General features: G+C 41.3%; 1 protein-coding gene and 1 pseudogene across 2 annotated transcripts; one reads left to right on the forward strand and one right to left on the reverse strand.

Moving 5' to 3' along the window:
• The first annotated feature begins 7,694 nt into the window (after positions 1 to 7,694).
• On the forward strand, positions 7,695 to 10,268 carry LOC135623164 (BTB/POZ domain and ankyrin repeat-containing protein NPR5-like). Of its 2 annotated transcripts, none has more exons than XM_065125778.1 (3): positions 7,695 to 7,858; positions 7,984 to 8,545; positions 8,996 to 10,268. In XM_065125778.1, exons 2-3 carry the CDS (start codon positions 8,081 to 8,083, stop codon positions 10,016 to 10,018), a joined length of 1,488 nt encoding a protein of 495 aa, XP_064981850.1. In that variant the 5' UTR covers positions 7,695 to 7,858; positions 7,984 to 8,080; the 3' UTR covers positions 10,019 to 10,268. The 2 variants fall into 2 exon arrangements, with proteins under 2 accessions (XP_064981850.1, XP_064981851.1); XM_065125779.1 differs by having other exon boundaries at positions 7,703 to 7,858; positions 9,023 to 10,268.
• Positions 10,269 to 14,635: 4,367 nt separating this feature from the next.
• On the reverse strand, positions 14,636 to 24,378 carry LOC135622000 (conserved oligomeric Golgi complex subunit 5-like; annotated as a pseudogene).

Here is a 24,378-nt window from a genome sequence, read left to right on the forward strand (position 1 = left end):
GGAACTTTAGGTCAAGTCATGTCCCCACCAAATTGCACAAGTGGAATCAACTCATTAGGTCGGTCATATATATGCTTGCCCAAGCATGTATGAAAAATAGTAGCACAATAACATACTATTTCATGCAAAAAGATAGTCTAAAATTATGTAATATTTATATAAAAAAGTGACAATATAATTGTTTATAAAATATCAAGTGCGTCAACAAAGTAAGTAGAATCTTCAGTCTCGTCTTTGATTTAGACTACTTAGTCTTATCCAATTTTCTCCTTAAAACATGCTAAAGAGCATATGTGGTCCACATTCAACTTGTTATACATTATGTAGATAGAGGCACAACATGTCGTGAGAATTAATGGGTTACTATTTTCTTATATATATATATATATTTCAATATATAAATGTATCTATATATTTAGAAAGGCTAATTATTTTGCTCATTTAAGCTAAAATTCAAACTAGTATAATTAATTATTTATGTAATTGAACTTGGATTTGAGTATCTATTGAATTCATCGGAAACTAATTAAAGGGGGTATTCAGACTAATATTTATTTATCATACTTCTTCGAGTACCAAAAATATTTTGAAAAATCTCGATGAACCTAAGCTACAACCAATAGTAAAATCATGCTAAATTAATCATACATTTCAAAGAGAATGTGTATTTGGTTCTTGTGTAGTCCTCCTCCTGGTACAACACTGAGGTGCATGGGCATTGGAAATGTGGACAGCAGGTGGAGGCCATTTGAACCATCAGCTGGACACTTTGATCTGAAGAGGAGATGATGTCTCCGCCCAACCCTAATGGCTTTTGCAGCTCGAATTGCGTCGAAGCCTAGTGAGGCAGAAGGAGATGAAGTGTTTCCAATCCAAAATGATATGGGCAAAGACTAGGTTTGGTGCAGTGTCCTCCTCATAGGCTTGTGAACCCCATGCAATTGCCATTAATAATGAGTCCGTCTTGTCCCCCACCGTACCCCATTGCCTTGAGACCCCTGACAAATATATATGCAAGAAAAGGTTAGTGCTACAGTGTCTGGAACACTGGGAGCAGCAGCCATTCTCGATTTTGCTGGTAAATGATTGTCGAACTGCTTGAAAAAAAGGGAGGGGCTCCCTCTCCTTATCCTTATTTGCAATTTAATGTCTCAGCTGTGCCCTGTTACTGTGTCTGTTGCACTGTGATTGGCTGTATGGGGGACAGCTCCTTGTGCTTCAATAGTAGCAACCTGTACGCTGATAGCTTGCCAAATTTAGATTCTTGCACAAATCAAAAAGAAAAGGTTCACAATAAACTAAAAGTTCAAAATTAAAAGAGAGAGAGAGAGAGAGAAGAAGATCTTAATGTTCCATCAATATGAGTTTTAGTCATGAGATGATTGTTGTTTCTATCTGCATTCTCAAACTATGGGGTTTTCTATTCTACCATTAAACTATCTTTGTCTTAATGCACTTCTTACCTTTTTTTCCAAATAAAAAGTTATTAGAGTTTAAAAAATATGTTAGTGATTGTTGGAAAAGTTTTACAGTAACACTTGCAGATTCTGAATATTCTCTTTTTAACTCCTCTATTCTAATCTGACATCAATTGTAATGTCATCTTTCAAATTCTTTTCATGCATATTTGATATTGAGGTTGAAGAAGGTTAATGTGTCCAGCCATACTCTTACAAATAAAAAGGATTATTTAACCTTAATCACTCATTTCAGAAAAGATTAAACTTGCTGGAAAAAATATCGTGGACAAAAGTCACATTCTAGTTAGTTCAGATAGCCATTCTTCATTCATTTTAGTGTACTCTGGTGAGTTGAGTGCACAGCTGTTAAGCAATGGACAATGCTTCTGTTGATCAGATAGTAATGATGCTACAGAACCACACAGATTTAATGGCTAAAAGCAATTATAGGAATCATAATACTTATAGTTTAACTTTCATCCCCAACTGATTCCAGTGATTAGTGTTGATGAAGAATATTAAATTTATAGGACTAATATATTAGGTTTGATTTCTAAGAGAAGAGAAGGAAAAAGACATACGAACGTATAATTATTCTTATTCGATATAAAATTATAATATCTTCTTGTTTTCTTTCATAATCTCATTATTTTAAAATTCTAACTAATACTTAGTTTATTTTCTTGACTATCTGTAATTTCATAAGTACAGTGAGATTGTCACTACTTCAATAAAAGTAAAAGTGAACCTACTTTATACACCAAAATATAAAAAAATTCAGGTATAATCATTATTTTACTTCATGTTGATGATTTAGAGTTTACAGGAAGCAATAAACTAAAATGATACGGTGAATAAATATGAAATAAGTGAGTGACATGAGAATGATAAAAACATTTTCTTGGCATTGAGATATATCGAGAGGAAAATAATATATTTATTTTTTTTAAAAATTATGTGGACAAGATTCTCATGAAGCTTAATATTTTGAACATCATCATGTTACAACACCATTACTTACTAGTAAGTAAAAAACTAAAGAAAGAAAGAAGATGGAGGAAAGAAGATCGATGACCTTTTTATGGAAATTTGATTGGTAATTTGTTATACCTCACAGCTACAAGCTAGACATTATATTTACTGTAAGTATGATTTTTAGATTCATGAATAATCCTAGTCGAATTTATTTTGGAGCTAAAATTTTAAGCAAGAAGACCTGAAGCTAATCGGATTTTATGATAGTGATTAGGTAGATATACAATTGGATTTTTTTCTTGTGTGCAAGTGTATTTTCTTGGAGCTTAAACATCTATGGCTACTTTTCAAGCAATTTGATTGAGAAGAATTCTTGAAGATCTTGAAGAAAAGCAAATTAAAGGAACAGAGATCTTTTGTGATAATAAGCCACAATCACACCAAACATTTTGCACTCAAGCATCACTTCTGAGAAGGTAAAATTCAAGTGAAATATTGTAACTCCATCGAAGTAGTAAACATCTTCACTAGGGCAGTATCAAAGCGATAAGTTGGAGTATTTTAGAGACACTATGGGTGTTATCGAACAACACATTAAGGGGAAGAAATGGTTGATATTAATATGTGATATTTTAAGAAATATCAGGGGCAGTTTAGAAAATAAACAAAGTATTGGTTAGGGTTTTAAAGTAGTAGGATAATAGAAGAAAGCAAGGAGAAGGCTACTATAACAAATTGCTTTCTAACATGGTATCCAAAAATTTGAGCCAACATATGTAACAAAGGTCAAGCTTAAGGTGTGTCACACTACGGTACGAATAAAATTGATCATACTACTTATTTTTACGAGTAAGAGAAAAACAATTAAGCCCCGTATTAATCGCGGAAGAATGTTAAAAAATATTTGTGCGAAGAAATATTGAAAAAAAGAAGTAAGAGGATAATTCTATATTGATAAATATTAAAAAGTTAGATTATAGATACATATATATATCTTTTGTAATTCGTTCACTAATTTCTCTTTCTCCATTAGCTGATATTGTGCGATCTATCTCTTCTGAGGTACTAATCATTCATGTTCTGCTCTTCAAAGGAGTCACCACAGCATCGACAGCCATCGAAATGCCACGTCTCAGATCCATTGCATTCATCGCAGCAGCTACTGGCTTACATCCATGAGCAAATATTGCTTGTGTGAGGACGGTAGCTCAGGTTGTTCCATCACCAGCAACATCATTGGCAACCAAGTGTCGACATCAAAGATGGAAAGGATTAATGTGCTTGAATTAGTACAAGCATCAGTGAGCAAGAAGGCTGCTTGTGTGCATCATCCCAGTTGTTTACAGACATTGTGCTGAACTGCAATGCGCTTAAATGGAAGCTTCTGGATGACATGGCAATCCCTCCTAAATGAGGTATCTATGCAAAGAGCTGATGGTCTTTTCTAATATATCTATATATGTATTATTAAATGCTCGTCAAGTGGGATTGGCAATTTGCATCAACAATAGTCGTTCTTTTGTCCACGAATCCCATCGACACTGTGTTGCTTTGAGTGTCACCAAGTGAAAACACTATTTCCTGAGTGCTGTTTGATAATGACAGCTCAAGAAATTGTGTTTGCCACATCTGATATTTATCCATAGGAAAGAAGAACTTGGAGATGATGAGCTTGTGGTTTGATAGTTTGAAGACAACTGAACATTGTATCAAATATCCTAACTTGAAAAAAAAATAAAAAACAATAAAGTACTCACAACTTCAATGCTGTGACCAAATGCAAATTAATGTTAGGTTAATCTTTATGCAAGCAAAGAACACTGTGGGTGCAGTGGAATACTATTCCCTAAAAAGATGCTCCAATTGAAGTGTTGGAACTCTCACTTTGGTTGGCTCTCAAACCATCTTATCATCCTCATTGATTCCTTGTGCCTGTTCAGATTTAAGACCCATAGAATTGTGTTATATGAAACATCAGAGCTACTGCCATTTTTTATCTTATGGATTCCTCATTAGTTTCTGTCAACCAAAAGGTCCTATTGATGGAATGGCCAGAACAGCACCGAAAGATGGCACTTGTTTCCTTTCCCTTTTCATGCACAGATAACTCCCCGACATATTACCTCAGTTTTAGCAGCATCCTCCATCGCCCTACTGCTATCTGCATCTCTACTTTTGGATCACAGCTCGGATGTTAGATCGTGTTATCTTCTCAAGATGCCTTCGTTTCGAAGGTACCTGCAACCCACTTCTCATCTTCTTCTTCCTCCTCGAGACAAGGAAACCACTGGCTTGTCTCATTTCCAAGTACATAGACAGATAGATAGATGGATAAAGATTTCACATCCTCTGGCGTGAACAAAACGGCAGTACATGTCGGTAAACCAATCATCACCAATTTTATTGGACTGATCACATCGAATTTGACTTTGATGATAGAGTAGTTGATGAATGAATAAAATGCTGACTTTTCCATGCGACGTGTTAAGTCAAATAGAAACTCCACTAAAAACGTGTTGGTAGATTAAAATGTCGATATAGATTTGATTTTTTTTTAATATTCATAAGAAACATCAAATTCTTCACATTATTAGTTTTTTAAATTAATCTAAAACCAAGCACAAATTTACTTATACTTCTTCCTATCACATAATTTTCTCTCATTCATTGAGAACTCAATTATTTTTTCATCTCCTCCCCCAAATTAAAGCATAGAGATTTATGTATACGATAATCAAATCCTAATTCTTACGGTTTCTTTCTTTAACATGAAAGTTTTTCCAAGTAATTCTTTGTCACGAGCTAGTTTTCGACGATCTTTCCTTGTCGATCAAAGTTGGATCTCATTAAAGCTTAATATAATAGCCACTTGCTCAGCTTAATTTTCCATGTATCTTCCTCTCATTAGGCTCTCCAAAGTTGCAGGTTTCAGTCGTGTTCACTGAAGCTTCAGATATTCTCAATCTAGGTTGGCCTATCTTCATCAGGATTAATGGGTGAATGATCAACAGACCGACCATATTATGCTCGTAGGTACTCATTGAAGTGTCATTTATGTGGATTGATGTAGCAGCTACGTGTATCTTAACAGTTCATATGGGGATGATGTGACAAATCGAAGATGATTGGTTGCAAGTTGGCAACATTATCACCGTATCAGTAACACATATCGATGTCATTCAACATCAATATGAATGCTTTTTGTTAGTGAATAGTTTGGGTAGAGAATTAAATAGTCAACCATAGCTATCATATCTTAATATCAAAGAAGAAAATTTAAAGCTAATGGTGGAAGAATAAATCTACCTCCAATAAAATATCATCTTTACATGTAAATGGGATTTTATCTCCAATTCTTAGTAATGGGACCCATAGGGTTAATTAAATACATAACCCTAACCCTAATACACGTGTTAGATGAGAAGAGAAAAAAAGGATGAATAGGGGAGAAAAAAAGATTGGACGATTGTTCGATATATCGATCGTTACGTATGTTGATTTGAACACCATGCTCTATGAATTGATCGATGATATTTGAGGTTTTTTTTTTACTCAATTTTCTTGTGTTATCCTCTAGTTATTTTATAATGGAAGAATTAATCTGATTTATCCATAATTAAATTCTTCGTGGTGAAGATTTTTTTTTTTTTTTGCATAAATCTTGTTTTATAGACCACTAAAATTTGTCACTGCACTTCATATTTTCCCAACAATTCCTATAATGCTTAATGCTTAAAGATAACCCTGCACGTACCGGCGTACGTGTGTGTATCTCACATGCACGTACGAAATAGGAGACATGCAGCTTTCCTCGTATATACGCGGCGGGAAGAAGAGAAAGAGAAGAAACGCCTCCACCACACAGACCAGCCCGTAGCAGTAAGCAACAAAGCATGAGATGGTGGAGAAGAGAGGAATGACAAGTCAAGTTGTCACTTCCCAGACCTCGAATCATAAGACTGTCAGCGATACGTCAATCACTGCCTTCCTCATATCTCCTCTCTCCTCTCTCCTCTCTCCTCGATCAGTTCTCGTTGCACGAGTCTTCTCCAACGCGTAGCACAACCGTTGGTTTCCCATGGCGTAGCCTCGCACGAGGGGGTGCGAGTCCTCGGCACGCGAGCGGCGCTGGCGCAGGGTCAAGGCGTGCATGGTGTCGTGGCAAACGCCATCGCCGTGGCCGCTGTCCCTTTCCCTGTCCTGTCTGCACGAGTCCCCATAACTGTAGTGGCAATTAAACGACAGCCGGCCCGTCGCGAAACACGATGCCGAGCTCCTCTCAGTAAGATCCAGTCTTTTCCCTCCATCCCTCCCTCCCTCCTTCCCGACTCTAACCCTTCGACTCGAACAACAGCCGCTACAGTGTCTGCCGAAAGGAATTGGGGGCTTGGAACAAGGTTGCAAGCCGAAGCCGGGGTAACTCTTCGCTTCACATGCAGTGGATGAGAGATCCGACATGGTCCATCGGCTGTTGCAGTCAGTGGGAGGCGGTGGCGCGGAAGGCGACTTCAACGAGTCGGAGGAGAATGGGCGAGGCTTGATGGACAGATCCATCTCGGAGTGGGGCAGACAATGCAGTGTTTGGAGCTGAGAATATCTCTCGACTGTTGGGTTTGTGGGGGCATGCTTGATGTCGACCCTTCAATGGGAAAGGTTCCCCGGTGCACATCCGAGGGCGGATAGCTGAGCTCGGTGCAGGATGCAAATCTTGGGGGTCTGATTGGCCCATCTTTGTGTTGTTTTGTAGCTTATTCTAGCCCTGATTGATCTGATCTACTTATCATCAACATGTCTGTGCCAGTCTTCCTCACATGAATCATCTCCCACAGTTACTGCTTTAGTTTACTGTGAACAAGGAATGCTGCTGTCATAAACAACCATCGACATGTTTAGTTTGTGAGTCTAATGATTAAAGGATGATCAACTCATATAAAATGGGGGTTAAATATTGACAAGATGCATCAGATTGCCCAACTAAGGATACGGACAAACGTGTAAATTAATTAGTGGGATTGATTGGTTTGACATGAATATTTTTTTGGGATATAGTACTGAGGAGAGTTGTTTTGATGTGAGTAGATTAATCTGATCAATGATTCTAAGTAAAATAAGATGCTTTTAACATATATGCCTTCTTCCATCACATGTGATCATGCAGGAGTTGCCATCATATATATCTATCTCTCAAAGTTCCTCTTTTTACCACCTCCATTATTTTATATTCTCCAGCCACCCAGCACAACCATCCAAATTGCTCTCTTTAGTTTCTTCCCCTCTCCCTCTCTCTCTCTCTCTCTCTCTCTCTCTCCCAAGGAACAAAAACCTCATCTCATCCCATCAGAAGCACACAAATAGGCAGATGGAAAGAGAGCAGAAGTAGCAGCAGCAGGAGCAGGAGCAGGTGATGTGAAAAGATTTAAGAGGTCAGAAGGAGAAGCCCTCTCTCTCTCTCTCTCTCTATCTCTCGCTTGGTACCACCGCTTTCGTTGTTCTCATCTTTCATATTCATCCCCGTAGATCTTAGTCTCTCTTTCGGAATCATAAGCAGATATATGATCTGAACCTTGAGCTAGAGAACGGGAGAGATCAAGGAGACACCAAAGAGGACAGGACAAAGGGGAGAAAAGGAAGGAAGGGAGTCGGTGATGGAGGAGACACTCAAGTCCCTCTCCTTGGACTACCTCAACCTCCTCATCAATGGCCAGGCCTTCAGCGACGTCACCTTCAGCGTCGAGGGCCGCCTCGTCCACGCCCACCGCTGCATCCTGGCCGCCCGCAGCCTCTTCTTCCGCAGCTTCTTCTGCGGCACCGACTCGCCGCCGCCGGGCCTCCTGTCGTCGCCGAGGGGCGGCGGCGGCGGGGCGTCCCCCGGGGCGTCGGGCGGGGCCGTCGTCCCGGTGAATTCGGTCAGCTACGAGGTGTTCCTGCTGATGCTGCAGTTCCTGTACAGTGGGCAGGTGTCGGTGGTGCCGCAGAAGCACGAGCCCCGCCCCAACTGCGGCGACCGCGGCTGCTGGCACACCCACTGCGCCGCCGCTGTCGACCTCGCCCTCGACACCCTCGCCGCCGCCCGCTCCTTCGGTGTCAAGCAGCTGGAGCAGATCACCGAGGTATCCTCCCAAATACCTTATCGATCATGTCTAAATCACGGTTCACTTCTCCTCCTCGATCATGTGGCTGTCTCTATGGACTGTTGCTTCTTCTTCTTCTTCTTCTTCTGCTGCTGCTGCTGCTACAAAGTCCTGCTTCTCTTTACTGTACGAAAGACGCCCTCTACAGAGACTGCCATGAGCGCCTCTTTCACGAATCCGACCATCTATCACCCATCGGGTGAACTAGGGTTTCCCCCTTTCCCCATGCATCAACCTCCTTTGCTGTCACATTTCATTTCATGCATCATTCCCGATTTCTTGAATTGGGTGCCGTTTTGCTCTCTTACAACGCAATAAACAGCTCCATCAGTCCCCCGTCCTTCTCTTCCTATATTTTATGAAGGCGATCAGCCAAAATTTCCTTACTCACAATCCAATCATACGTTGATGGAGAGCTGCTTGTGGCAGAGTCTTAGTTTTGGTGGGTGGGTGCAGAAGCAATTGGCCAGCATGGTGGAGAAAGCGTCGATCGAGGACGTGATGAAGGTCCTGATGGCGTCGCGGCAGCAAGACATGCAGCAGCTCTGGGCCACCTGCTCCCACCTGGTCGCCAAGTCGGGCCTTCCGGCGGAGGTGCTCGCGAAGCACCTCCCCATCGACGTGGTCGCCAGGATCGAGGAGCTCCGTCTCAAGTCCTCCTTCGCCCGCCGGCCCTCCTTCGTCGCACGCCACCCTCACCAGATCGATGTCGCTGGCCCAGCCGCTGACCTCGAAGACCACCACCACAAGATCCGCCGCATGCGCCGCGCCCTCGACTCCTCCGACGTCGAGCTTGTCAAGCTGATGGTCATGGGGGAGGGGCTGAACCTCGACGATGCGCTCGCCCTCCACTACGCCGTCGAGAACTGTACCCGAGAGGTGGTCAAGGCTCTTCTCGAGCTGGGCGCGGCCGACGTCAACTGCCCCGCCGGCCCAACCGGGAAGACGCCGCTCCACATCGCCGCCGAGATGGTGAGCCCCGACATGGTCGCCGTCCTACTCGATCACCACGCCGATCCCAACGTTCGCACCGTCGACGGCGTGACCCCGCTGGAGATTCTTCGCACCCTCACCTCCGACTTCCTCTTCAAGGGCGCCGTGCCGGGCCTGTCGCACATAGAACCCAACAAGCTGAGGCTGTGTCTCGAGCTAGTCCAGTCCGCGGCACTGGTGATGTCCCGAGAGGAAGCCAATAGCGGTGGAGGTAATGGTGGCGCCGGAAACAGCCCGAGAGCGGCCATCTACCCACGGATGAATCCCGAAATAGCTGCGTGCAGCCTCAGCCTGGATTCAAGAATGGTGTATCTGAATCTTGGCATGGCGGCACAATTCGGGAGCAAGATGAACGATGGAGGCGGGGACGAGAGCCTCAGCAGTAGACCTCAAGGTGGCGGCGGCGGCGGCGGCGGCGTTGGCCCATCATCCATCTACCCTTCTCATGGCTTCCCGTGACTCCAACTCCGTATGATCCGGAGGACCACCTGCTTGTCTCTGGTCGCCATCCATATCGCATTAGTGACATCATTCTACATCCGATGTAATCAATCCCCAGCGCAAGGCGAAAGAGTCATGGATTCACAGAATAGAATGGAACTGCTGTATCTTCTTCTTCTTCTTCTTCTTCTTCCAGAGATTTTGTTCTTGAAGGAACAGGGAGAGGTGCATCCAGACACAGACCAACAAGGTGTCTTCATAACTTTCATTGTGTTGTTGATTTGTTTTGGATTGTTGGGTCTTTGGTACCTTCTTTTTCTTCTGGTTTACTGCCTCAGCATGTGGGTGATCTGAAGAGGTGGAGACAACAAGAATCTAAGTAAGCTGTGAATGGTGGAGGAGATGCAGGTCAAATTTTTTTTCTTTTCTCTCTTTATTAATCTATTACAACTTTTGTGTCTACATGTTTACTATTTCATTATGTTATGATACTGTTGTTTTCTTCTCTCTAGAGTGAAGAATTGACTTCTCTTAATTACTTGCAGAGCTAATCATGACTGTTAGCAACTATAGCTTCTATGAATGCTGCTAGTAGGGTTGTCAACATCTAGTGAGGGGTGGGGGGGTGTGCTACCTCCCTATTGCCTTTAAGGGGTGTGCTTGTCCTCCCTACCAAAGCTTTTTCTTTGGATATGGATAGGTGAATGAGCAGTCCAACTTCTGCTGTGCTTCAATATTTTCCCCTTTTGTTTGCATGGCTTTGATGCAACATCCCCATTTTTGTGGCCCATCACAGTGTGTTTGTTGGACAAAAGAGATCACTCGGCTGTAGATAACTGAATCCTTTGTCTTGCATGAGTGCAACATTGAGTGTGACTACACTACTCCATCGCTCAACTTAGTGTTTCTCCTTTTCCTTTACTAGTCTAATTTCCAAGCTCAAATCAGTCTTTTCTCTTGGACATGGCTTTATGAAGACTGTCTAAGCTTACCTCCAGTAGGATGCTTCTTCTTGTGGTCTTTGACATCCATAATGCCTTCTTGAAATTTTGCCTCTCCCCATTTCACCTCTCTTACTTTGATCTCTCTCTCTCTCTCTCTCTCTCTCTCTCTCTCTCTCTCTCACATACAAATAATGTCAGATGAAGAATGAATCATTTTGTGCATCAACTATATAATTGTCTTATAAATTGCCTGGAGGTTCAAGTCACTTTACTAGCTTACATTTTTCTGGATCAAGTTTTTCTTTTTTTCCTAGTGCTGAAGAATCAGGATTTCTTTTATATATATATATATATATATATATATATATATATATATATATATGTATGTGTGTGTATATATATATACAAATATATATATATATATATTTTCTTATTGCTAACAATCATAATTATCATCATCGTTAGGCATATAATTATGGAAAACATACAATAATATATCCACTTTTTGTCTATAAGATATTGGTTGTTTTAATTCTTTCTTTGGAAAAACTAAAATGTGAAAGGTGTCTGAATAAGTGAACTAGGTTGAATGAAGATATTTGTTATTTCCATCATGTCCCTCAATTCACATTGATTTCTATAGTCCATAACATAATTCTGACAACTATCCTTCTCATTGTCTGTTGTTGATATCATTTCAAGATTTCTTGTCTTCCCAAGTTCTGAAACAAAATCTCACAGTTTCTCTAATTTGATGGCCAATTTTGCTTAAATGAGCCAATTAGCCATTAGCTGAATGAACATGGTCTTCTGCGTGCAAACTTGTTGACTGAATTCTGCATTTTCTTGATTTATTGTGGTACTATAAATTTAGTAATTTAAAATATTTAACCGATGTTTCTTATCGTTCGATGACCTGATTTGTGGAAATATTTTCAACATTTATATGGACATAGAGAGATCTGATAGTTGTGTAAAGTTGTTTGAATTTGTTTAGAAGATCTGCCAAGTTAATAAGTACTTACTATATATATTATATATATATATAATATTGTTTATTTACTAGTTGTGACATTAATACAAAACATATGTAATTACATAAATACTTTTGAATTGAAAAGAGATCATTGTGATGACTCAAATAAGCAAATAATATTGATTTCAAAATGAAGTGAATGGTAAAGCAACTAATGGTGATTACTATAGTCTAATATGAGAAGAAACATAACAAAAAAAATTTCATACTTAGAGATTGCTTTCTCAATATATGACATGAAACTATGTGGTGGAATGCTAAATCAGACAAATTTCAGGTTCTCATGACAAGGCTAATGATATTATTAAGGAATTAAAGAAACAAAGCATTGCTATTAGTTATCAGATTCATATGTTCTTTTATGTCTCTGATGGTCTCACAAATAATTCATTTGTGGAATTATCACATCTATCTTTTTCTGCATGCATTCTTTGTTGGAAAATATATTAATGTACTCTAACCCACTAAGATTAGCTGACAAACAACATTTAGATTGCCTTTTTTAGCATCTCTTTTTGTGGTGTTATTCATGTCACATATATTTTTTCATTAAGGTAGTGAATTTTGGGAAGTAATAAAGCAAAGTACATTTTAGTATATCGTTTAAAACATTTAGACACGCGCTATGTATGCATTAGAATTTGTTGAGATCAGATATATTTCTCTTGTATGCATTTTTAGCTGTCTTTGTAAAAATGGATGAATTATGCAAAGCAAGATCCATCACTTACAAATGTTCATGTGATATAATTAGCTATTCTTCTATGATAATGTTTTTAGAATAGATGCAGGTAAAAGAACTACAAAAAGGAAGCAAATCATCATATATGCTGTATTATTTTTCAACACGAATTTTATAAGAAAAAACTTATATTGTTATTTTTCCAATTATCTAATTATTGGATTCAGTATATGTAGAAAAAAAAAATAATTCTGACTCCAGTCATCAGCAGCACCTGCTTATTATAAATATATAGTACCTGATCATGTATAAACACATGAAAAATGCCCTCAATAGGTAGGTATTAATATTATGCATGGAGTTTCTTGATCTCTAATTCACAGACACTTACATGGTCATTGGAAATGGTAGGATGTTGTGGAGTTCCTTGAGTTAATTTCCATCATGGTAAAAGAACAAAATGTCAAGTTCATTTATATGAACTGTGGTAGGAAGCTAATGCTTGAGTTGAAATCTGAAAGTGGCTGGCTGAGATCACAGATCAGTAAGGAAAGATCAAAAGAAAGCCAGCTACTCGATGTTCTCAAAGAATGAAGTATCCCATAGAATTGCAATATATACTGTTCTATCATGAGAGAAAGATAAGAAATTTAAATAGAACAGAAATATTTTGTATAAGCTCGAGAAGTTCTACATGCATGAATTGAAGGGAAAACACAAACAGATAAATGACATTTGCCGTGTATGACAAGGAGACAGGGAATATGTGTTAAAAGAGATACAAAGAGTTTGTGTTCTTAGCCATAGAGCAAGGAATCCAGTTCCATATTGCCTGGTATCCTCAAGCAAAGAGTTCTAATATGCTCAAAATGAAAACAAAATTGTGAAAGAAACAAACCATATGATCCAGGAATAGGAAGGACCAATGAATGGAAAAAAATTATATACTTGAGAGATCATTGCAACAAAAAAAAAATCACATTTTGTTAGCCAATCTAAAGCTGAAATTAATTCACCTTGCAGCAGCTGACAAATCATTTGTGTGACCAACAGCTTCAACTCAACAGCAGAAATAATCTCCCAAGTCCAAATGAAGTCACAAAGCAGGTCAAGTATTGTCACCTACTCATGTACTGTTTAATCAAAACTCTATGTGCTTTCTATGTGTGATTAAAAAGCCAATACGGGAAGTCTCAACATCAAATTCTTATCGTAAAAATCATCCAAATGATTATTCTTTTAACAGAAACATTAGAACAAGTAATCGAAATCGAAAATTTTTGCACGGAGTCCATTATGCGTTAGAGCAAACCCAAAGGATAAGAGACGAAATAACCTCAGAAGTGAGTCTACTCAAGGCTTTTGCCAATCTTTCTTCATTCCTTCTTACTCCAGACTTCGAATGGCCATGGTTGGCTTTGAGATCCTCTTCATTGTTGTCCATTGTGCCCGTCATCGTAGCTGCTGTTCCCCTCTCTTGTGCCCAGTCTCCGGCTGGAACACAGGTATAAGCAAGCAACATAGCAAGGTATTAGCAGATTTCAAACCACGACATGGCTAAGATTAATGGGAGACAGATGGAAAGGATGAGGTTACAGATAATTAAAATTGGCTTGTCATGATAAGAGTCATGTTGCTTGTCCTGTCTCACATTTTGCAGTCAATTATTTGGCCATTCTGAAATAGCTTGCAAGGAGATAGATACCTTTAGGCACTTCCATGGTTTCAACTTCTTTTTTGAACGGAAAATGTGCCTTGCATCTGCAAACTAGTTGCTCTTGTTCTTGACATATTCGGTAGAATTTGCTGGTTCAGCATCCCAAAACATAGTTTACAACCATGACAACATCTCATGATAATCTCAAAGTACAAAATGAAGATTATTTCGGTTAGCCATTACTACAAGCGATGTAACATCACAATCAAAACCAATCCAACTAGTGTGGTCAAATTTTGGTGACCATACTGAAATCTGAATAATAAACACCATGAAGTTCTAATAATGTTGATGCAAGTTTTCGAAGAAGGTAATGTTAATTGACAATGGAGTTAAGACTATGCAACACCAATATATAAAAGCAATGGTGCAGAAATTTTCATTTACATCAAAACAATTGCCAACTGCCAGCCCTGAGACACCACAATGAATATCATTGTAGATAATGGGTTTATTGGAAAGAGAAAACAAATTTAAAGAAAGATGTGTATGATCTATCATAACAAGTTCTTGGACAATCATATCTAATATCAATATTTAGGTGAAGTGCTCTTGGCCAATGATGAACTGATCTGAAGCATGAGCGGATAGACTGGACTGAATTCCTGGTCTCCTCGAGCTCTGACCTTTATCTCATAATTGTCAAGGGTAACTTTAATTCCTTTCCAGATCTGATCCTCACCTTGTGAATCAAGCCACAGAGTTCTGAAGAGGTGTCAGGTTATTCCTCTGCAATGGAGATTGTAACTCATCAGGGGCTCGATAGTACAGGTGGTGGAGTATCATGCTGGATGGCAGATCCTTAAGAAGTGGCGAACCTCGAAGTTGAGATGTCTCCAGAAAGATGACAGGCCGGAGGGCACCAAGTGCTTGATATGGTGCACCAACGGGAAACAAGTTCTGTCCAACAGTAAGCTCCAGCTTTGCCATATCCCTTGCCACCCTCAGCCTACCTGACTCAGAGAGAGGCCTCACCAGAGCAGAATGTCTGATGAAGAATATCTCCAGAGGCCATACTGCGAACTAGCATGGTGCATATTGTCTCAGAACAAGACGCAGGTGAAGGCAAAATCTTGGACAGGAACTCATTCCGGAAATGGAGTGTGCATTTCTGCAACTCATCCACATAACTAGAGGCATTATTATCCATTGTTGCATCCATTCACTCTGCTCCATAATCTTATTCATGGATTTGCAGGATGCAGGATTCCAGACGATCAAGCATTGCTTGGAATAAGGAGGTTACTGAGTCACATGCAACTCCATAGACGACTCCAAGAGAAGGAGACAGGACATCTGAAGCTATACTTGGAAGCGAAGAGGTAGTGTCCAAAATGCGAGTATGGATCTTCTGCAGATGCTGGCAAAGGGCAAAATTCTTGATTTGGGCTGCAGTTGCATGACCTGTAAGTTGGCAGGCTTCAGGGCCTGTGGATACCTAACAGTCAGAAATATAGTGGCATTAGATAAAAAATCTGACCAATTAACCAAAGTTAAAGAAGGCACATTATGTGATAGCCAATGATGGTCCTAGTTTTTCATGGTTGATCAATACCCCTGGAACTTGGTTCAGAAAATAAATTCAGAAGTATGGTTCAGAAAGACGGAAAACAAATTCTTTCCCAATCAGAAATCTACTTACTTATTATATATGAACAATAATTACTTCAATCAGATCCAATCAGAATTTGAACTTTTTGTGCTCTAAATGGACTATATTTGCCTCTTTAAAAAAATAGATTATTTAGAATAAAAAAACCAGGCCTAGATTTTCATCATACTATGAACTCAACTTAAAATAATCAGACCATATTGCATCAGTTCAATTTCTTTATATCACAATATTTCGAAATGTGCCATTGGTAATCATGCAGTTTTCACAAATTGATTATGAAAAGCAGCATCGAAGTCTTACCCAAAGTTAATGGTATTGAAACATTTAAATTTACTTTTATTTGGTAACAGCGGGACATACAATGATCTAATTTCATATTTATGACAAGAAATATTGAACCATCTAAGGATTTAAGGACTAAACAATATTGACTTTGATAGGACTTGTTTAGTCCTGAAGGGAAATAATACTTATTTTCAGTTGGTTTCGATATTAAGAAAGAAATCCCCCTTTCCTCTTCTTTAGAGTCGGGAAAGCAGATACTTGAGAGTGGAGTGTCTTGCCCTCAGACACCTTTACTCTAGCTAAAGAAAGGGAAGAGAGGAGACTGCTGACAGCAGGAATGGAACGTAGAGACAAGCCCCTTTCCTACTCTTTCCACGTGGGGAAGCATCCGTCGGTCCCTCGAACACTCTTATCCCTCTTACTAGCAGGGAAGGGAATAGGAATGGAATACTTACTGACAGCAGGAATGAACCTCTTTTCTTATTCTTTGGACTCGGGCAAGTCTCAATTTCGAGTTACGAACCTTGGCCTCACACATTGACTCAGGCAGCCTAAGGGCTTCCCTCAGACACCTAACCGACTTGGTCGAAGATTTCCCATCTGTAGGGGCTCCTCCACCTCAGACACCAACACCGACTCAGGAAAGTCTCTCCTGGCCTCAAACGCTATAGTAGGTGAATTGAACCTCTTCGGAGGACAAGTGAGCCTATCTTACGGAAGGAACATTGGAACAATTTCACGGAGTTAGCACTGAAACTCTCTCGAGCCAACTGAGACAGTAAGCTGATTCGTAGTATAAATACAATAGGCTCAGTATTTCCCCTACCTGTCGTGTTGGTTACCACTCTAGATAGGCAACTAACTTGTCTTTCCTTCCCAATCTATAGAATCAATGAATCTACCAATCGGCTCTGCCTGTATGTCCGTCAATAGGCCTGTGAATTGAGACCTCTAACAACAAAGATTCAGCAATCATCTCACCTTATAAACATACAGAACAGTCTGAGCGAATGTTAAGAAATGAGGTCAAAGATTAGAGATGACATAAGTTTTCACTACAATTTCTACAATTTTTAATACGTTCACACATATAAATTAAAAGATTAAGTATGGAATATGGATATGACTTGCATCTACTATAATTTGATATGTTCCAAAGAATCCAAACCATTTAGTAATGAAAAAGAGATTAAATCAGATGCTACACCTGTTTAACGGACTTCAAGTTGAACTCAGAGAATACGGCTCTCAGACATAGAAACAGATTTTTAATTTCTAATTTCCTCATCTAAGCACTTCATAAGGAAACATGGAATGTTGATCTATAGCTGCTAAGCTTAAGACAATGCACCATATCATACTACTCTAGCTTGTTCTCAAGATTTTTATATTAAAATGGATAACTAGATTCGATTTGAAAGAAGTTGACTTTCTGAAATTATAATGGACTACAACTTGTGATCCTTAAATCAGCTTTAACTTGTTAAAAAAACCCGGTCGTTTCCACCTTACAAAAACAATCAGTATCAAAACTTCCAGAGAGGAAACAAAATTATAAAACTTAACAATCAAGAAATACTCCGGATAATGAAAACTCTGACTAGTCAGTATCCTAGAAGATATCCAAAACCTAAATTCAGTTGTATATAACAATGCACAACAGATAATAGGTAGCAGAAGTATAACAAGTAACCAAAACTGGCATTTGTAAAATTAAGCTTAAGATTCACTTCATAACTAAAAAGTAGGTACACAAGTTAAATATCTTTTGAAGGGACTTAACTGTTGGAAATTATTTACCTGGTATCCAGCTCTCTCAGCTAACAAGAGCAGAACTTTGCCAATTTCATGTAACACTAGAAGTATAAGGTGTCCATGCATTCTCACAACTTCAATCTATTCTTGAATATGCAATATAATTCTAGAGATCTGATCCTTGGATGGAATACTTCCATGGCTAGATACTGGGAATATACTCTTTACATTGTCTGAGAGACGACTTAGGCATAGAGCTAGAAATGCGGCCTGGAATATGTTAATGGCAGAAACCAATTGTTCCTTTGCTTCAGGGTTGAGAGCTGGAAGAACCCCCTTAACATCAGTGTGATAAGACCCTAGGGTTTTATCATGAAAGAAATGGAGGAATGATCACTTCGAGGGGATCAGCCTCCTAGGGTTTGTCATAACACTGAAATAATATTTCATTGATTGCTTGATTGATTAAAAGAAAGTGTTACATCATTATTTATAGAGTTCCACCTAGGGTCCACCAGGACTTGAACTTTTAATAATAAATAAATATTAAATAAATCTCTACCTGACTCTAACTGAACTAAACATACTTAATAAACAACTAGACTAAACAGACTCAATAAACATTATTCAAAAGCTCAGAAAAAGGGTCCTAACAATTCCTCCCTCTTCAAATCAACCTTGTCCTCAAGGCTGAGCAGCATCAAACTCGGGGAGCTTCTCTTTCAGCACTCCAGTCAAAGGCTATCTATAACGCATCACAATCCGTTGATCAAGTATGGTCTCCACTTTTTGATAGTGTAAGCAACATGTCGATTTTTTAGTGTAGTAATTGTTGCAAGAAACTCCTGACCCTGTATAATCAATTTTATCTTTGAACATTTGCTATCATAAGTTAAAATCCGTCCTTCAGCGATCTTTACTTCGAATCTGTCATAGCCTAATGTGGTGGGCTAATCGGTCTGTAACTTTTCTGTCCATAAAATTATTAGTGCTACCCGTATCAATCAAAACAGTGGCAGGCTGATGCTTCAAAGTTCCTCCGATTTTCATAGTTTGTGGGTTAGCGTAGCCAGCCAATGCATGCACTGTATGTGTGCTGGCTTCAATATCTTCATCAGTTCCCACACCTTCGGGATCGAATTACAACTCTTCTGCTTCCGGTTCCTCTCCAATTGGCTCAATCATCAGAAAGTTGCCCTTGGTTGGGAATAGATGAGGCGGGTGGCTTGCTGATCACCTGTTTATTGACACATCTGTTTCGACGGTACTCCAAGCTGATTTTTTCCTTATGCAAGCGTGCAAATGAAATTGCAGCTATCATGGTGCGGGGTTGACGAGCCTTAACTTCACACCGAATCTCTGGATTAAGCCCTTCAATAAATGTACCCAAAAGTTATCGTTCTGACCAATCTCTAGCTTGATTTGACAATCTTTCAAACACGCTCTGATATTCCAACACTGTAGAAGTCTGACGAATTTTGACGAGCTGTCCATCAACATTCTCATATTCTGATAGGCCGAAGCGAATAAGAAGCCCTCTTTTGAACTGCTCCCACGAAGGAACTCCGTGGAAAGTTTCATACTAATCATACCACTGGATTGCATCTCCATCGAGTTGGATTGAGGCTACTTCTACCTTGGATTCTCCTGGGGTTCTGTGAAAACGAAAAAAATTTTCGCCCTAGAGATTCAACTAGTCAGATCCCAATCTTCCCATCTCGGAAATTCCACCTTCATGTGTGAGTAGTTTGTGTCACAGTCTTGGGGCCCATTTCCTGTATTTCCAGATCTATGCAACGTAGAACTTGAGCTCCTATCTTGTTGAAACATGCTAAAGTGCTCCAACAAGCTTTTTTTGGAATCATGAAGGGTTTCTTGTAGCCGATTCTCAATTCTGGTTTCCAATACTTCCATTAGCTGATTCTCAATTCTGGTTTCCAACGCTTCCATTTGTGCTTTCACTGAGTTATCGGCAGCCATTACGTACGATTGCAAATCTGTAATCTCAACTCCTGTTTTTGATGTCGGTCAAGGGCATCAGCACTGTCGATGTGAAGTTGCCGAGGAGGTGGATGCCGAGGGCAGTGCTGCGGTCACTGTGTTGGAGGAAGAGTTGCTGCCCTGTTTCTATCGCTGCGTGGGGTGAGAGCACCGGGGGCTGGAAGGCAACGGTTGCGACTGCTGTGACCGAAGGAATCGATCGCTAAGCAGCCGGGTTGAGGCTGCGGTGATGGCAACCAACAACTGTAGCAATGGAGGCAGAACAAGAGGGAGGTGGCATTGAAGCGGCCAGGGTTGAGGCTGTAGTGGTGGCAACCGGCGGCTGCGGCAACGATGCAGAGCAAGGGGGCTGCGGCAATGGTGCAGAGCAAGGGGGTTGAGGTGTTGAAGTGGATGAGGTTGAGGCTGCGGTGGAGAAGAGGAATCAGTGGCAGACGTCGGCGGCCGGGAAGTAGCGGCGACAGTGGCAAGGGGGGCTGTGGCAATGGTGCAGAGCAAGGGGGTTGATGCTGTGACAATGATGTAGAGGTGCGGCGGGTTGCAGTAGGGGTGCGGGTTGCGGGAAGCAGGGGTAGCGGTGCTGGAGAGGAGGAGGTTGGTGGTCGGGGAGCAACGACAGCGGTGGTCGAGCGGCCGGGAAGCAGCGGCGACGGTGGAGAAGGAGAAGGAGGCCGAGGGTCGTGGCTACGATAGCAGAGGATGCTCTGTTGTTGATGCCAGTGGAGGAGAGGAATCGGCGTCTGCGGCTACGACCCAAGGGGAGGCAGCTAGGGTTGTGGCTGGGAGGCGGGCGACGGTGATCGAGCGGCAACGAGGCGGCTGGGAAAAGTGGTGGTGATGCGACTGGGAACAAGGGCAATCGGTGAGTTGCCCCGTTTCGGTTGCAGCGAGGAGAGAGGCAACCGACAGTTGTGGCTACGACCCAAGGGGAGGCGGGCGGCGGTAGAGAAGGAGGTAGCGGTGGTGGCGCGGCTGGGAGCAGTGTCACCAACGATTGCCGAGGAGGGGAGGTCGAGCGGTTGCGGCTGCGACGCAAGGGGAGGCGGGCAGCGGTGGAGAAGGAGGCAGCGGTGGTGGCTGCTGGCTGAGCAGCAGCGGCGGCAGTGGTGGTCCGTTGGCCGGGAAGCAGCGGCGGCAGTGATCGTTGACCAGAGAGCAGCGGCGGCGGGTGGGCTGGTCGAAAGCAGGGGAAGCAAGGGTGGCTGTGACTTCTTCTTCTTCTCTCTCTCTCTTTTTGTTTTGTTTTTTTTAATAACTACGGCAACACTGCAGCGAGAACGCCAAGGATCGCCGCTCTGATACCAAATGATAAGACCCTAGGGTTTTATTATGAGAGAAATGGAGGAATGATCACTTCGAGGGGATCGGCCTCCTTGATCGCTTCGAGGGGATTGACATCCTTGATCACTTCGAGGGGATCGGCCTCTTTGATCGCTTCGAGGGGATCGGCCTCCTAGGATTTGTCATAACACTGAAATAATATTTTATTGATTGCTTGATTGATTAAAGAAAAGGGTTACATCACTATTTATAAAATTCAACCTAGGGTTTACAAGGACTTGGACTCTTAATAATAAATAAATATTAAATAAATCTCTACCTGACTCTAATTGAACTAAACAGACTCAATAAACAACTGGACCAAACATGCTCAATAAATATTATTCAAAAGCTCAGAAAAAGGGTCATAATACAATATCACGTGAAATTCATTCAAGAAGATTCTCAATCATAGAGAACAGCTTCGGGTACCCAGGAGTAAATGCTACTTTGACAAAACTAGATGTTGTGAAAGCAAACTTCATTTGGCTTTCAAAAGCTTTCACAAGTGCTTCCCAAATCTGATTTGTTAATATAGGATCACCTTCCTCCACAATCTCCAGGAAGGAGAAATAAGAAAGTAACTCTGGAACCATAGATCATTCAAAAAGATAAGTGAAAGTGTAAAACTAAATCTGTTTTAGAATAAAAGGTCCAACAGATAACCTTGGCCTCAAGAAGAATAAAAATGAAGTGTAGTTTACTAGATACTACAACATGAACATGCCCTTTTAAAATGCCATGAGATGCTAAAAGTTTTTTTGCCATATTGGAAGGCCAACAACGATATTTGTACAGTGTGAATCCTACTACAAAGACAATTGACAAGTCTATTATCTCTTTAAGAAAAAAAAAAAAAAAAAAAGCTTCCATGGTAGTGGTAGAGCTACATAAACCTCGGCTAAGATGGAACAAAAGTGAAAGTTCGATGAACCTATCATTAGGAGACTGCACCAAACTATTGAAGTAATGGGACAAGGATAATTTATTGCTTTGATAGTTGACCACTTATTTTATATCCCAGGTTTCTGGATAACAACCTAACTAAAGAGTGAAACACCCTGATGGCAAGTCAGGGGGATCCTTTTATCTACCACCCATCTGGTTGACCATTAATAAAACTCAATTTGATGCCAACAGTGATGTTAGGGCAGAGGAAGGGAAAAAAAAACACATTGAATTTTGAATAATCTGATGAAGAAAATGCCTAAGTTAAGTTGATGCCAATTTCGCATTTGATTGAGGTGCTATGGTAAAACGTCCAAAGTCAGCATAAAATGAGAAAATTGGAATTTGTATTTTAACTACAAAACAGGCAAACATAACCAGGTGATTTACACTATGCCAATCATGGAAGTATCCTCAAGATCAGAAGTTATTTTATAGCACAGGATTAAACCCACCATTTTTATGACAGCTCCAAGGTTTCAGAAATGAAGATCGCTTGATCTAAACAAAACAATCATATAAAGATACTAATTTCTTATTAAAAGCTTGGGAGAAAGAGCCTAATCCGAGAGAAAATTGGACTCACTAATTTCATGGAGGAACAGGACCAGCGTGAAGGGCACCCTCTTCTTTGATAGCACGGTCTGCAGATGCCATACAGCCGTTACAACCTTGTGGAGCTCGTCCATACACCTCCCCGTCCTCTCCCAAAGAGCCTCCGCGGCCCTCTTCCCTCCCCCAACCTGCGGTGTCCCGCTCCTCTGCACACCGCCGGGCCCGAAACCCCCAGACGACGTCGAGATCGCTTTCATGTCGAGCGCCGTCCCCACGTTATTGACGGCCGCCCCCTTGTACTTGCTGACGAGGGTGTCGACACCGGATCTGAGCTCGCCGAGGTTGTAGAACACCTGGAGGCCACACCAGATGTCGTTCTGGTTGGACTCGTCCATGCCCCGCTCGACGGCCTTCATGGCCTCGCCGCGCAGCCGGCTTCCGGTCTCCGAGAGCCAGCGTATCTCATCCTCGACGACGGAGATACCGGCAAGGTTGCCCTCCTGGTAGAGGAGCTCCATCTCACGGTGCATCTCGGCGGACTTGGCGAGGTCGAGGCGGTCGGGGGAACCCCCGGCGACGAGGTTACGGAGCCTGCGGCAGAGGCCGAGAAGTCGGGCGGCGGAGGCGAGGAGGCCGGCGGGAGGTTAGAAAGCTGGAGGGTGTGGGCCCGGACGGCGAGGCGGGGCTCGGCAAAATCGTGGCGGGCGCGGCGGAGCGAGTCCACGCCGGAGCGGACTTCGGCGAGGGAGGACTCAGCGGATCGGAGGGAAGCGAGCTGGGAGAGGAGGGAGGGGTGACGACCGAGCAACTCAGCGCGGAGGTGGGTATGGAGGGGTCGGAAGGGGTCCTCCGGAGGAGACGCTGGCGGAGTCGAAGTCGGGAGAGAGTGATCCGATATAAAGCGGAGTAATCTTTTGAATAAATACTAGGTCAGAAAAACATACCATCGAATTAAATTAAATAGAATCATAATAAAATAGAACATCAAGATTTACGTGAAAAACTGTAATAGAAAAAAATTACGTGACAAACTAGAGAATAACTAGAATACAATCACAATCTCTTACTCAAAACTCTAGCAACAATCACAAGAGAATAACTATGATACAAGGATCATGTCACTGTGCACAATATCTAAATTCTCTCCAAGTAATCATAGTACGAATACTATAGATCTGATCTAACCTGAGATGAAAACACTACTAGATGATTGAGAACAGTCTCTCTGCATTGTTATTGTCTTCTTCTCTTTTTTCTCTTATTTTTTGTCTTGTTCTCCTCATTGGAATCACGTGGCTGTAGTATTCTTCTCGTTACTGTAGATTTTCTACTTTTTGAACCACAAAAACATAGCCACCCACACCCCCTAATATGATTTAGGGTTAGGTTTTAAAGGAGGTGGGTTGTGGGTTGTTAAAGCCCACTATAGGCTGTTAGCCCAACAACCTTCCCCTTGAGCCCATAAGGGAGACTGTCTCATGACTCCTCAATGTCAAGCCATGCCGATTAGCTGTCGGCAT

This window comes from Musa acuminata, chromosome BXJ2-9, assembly GCF_036884655.1.
Source record: "Musa acuminata AAA Group cultivar baxijiao chromosome BXJ2-9, Cavendish_Baxijiao_AAA, whole genome shotgun sequence".
NCBI lineage: Eukaryota > Viridiplantae > Streptophyta > Magnoliopsida > Zingiberales > Musaceae > Musa > Musa acuminata.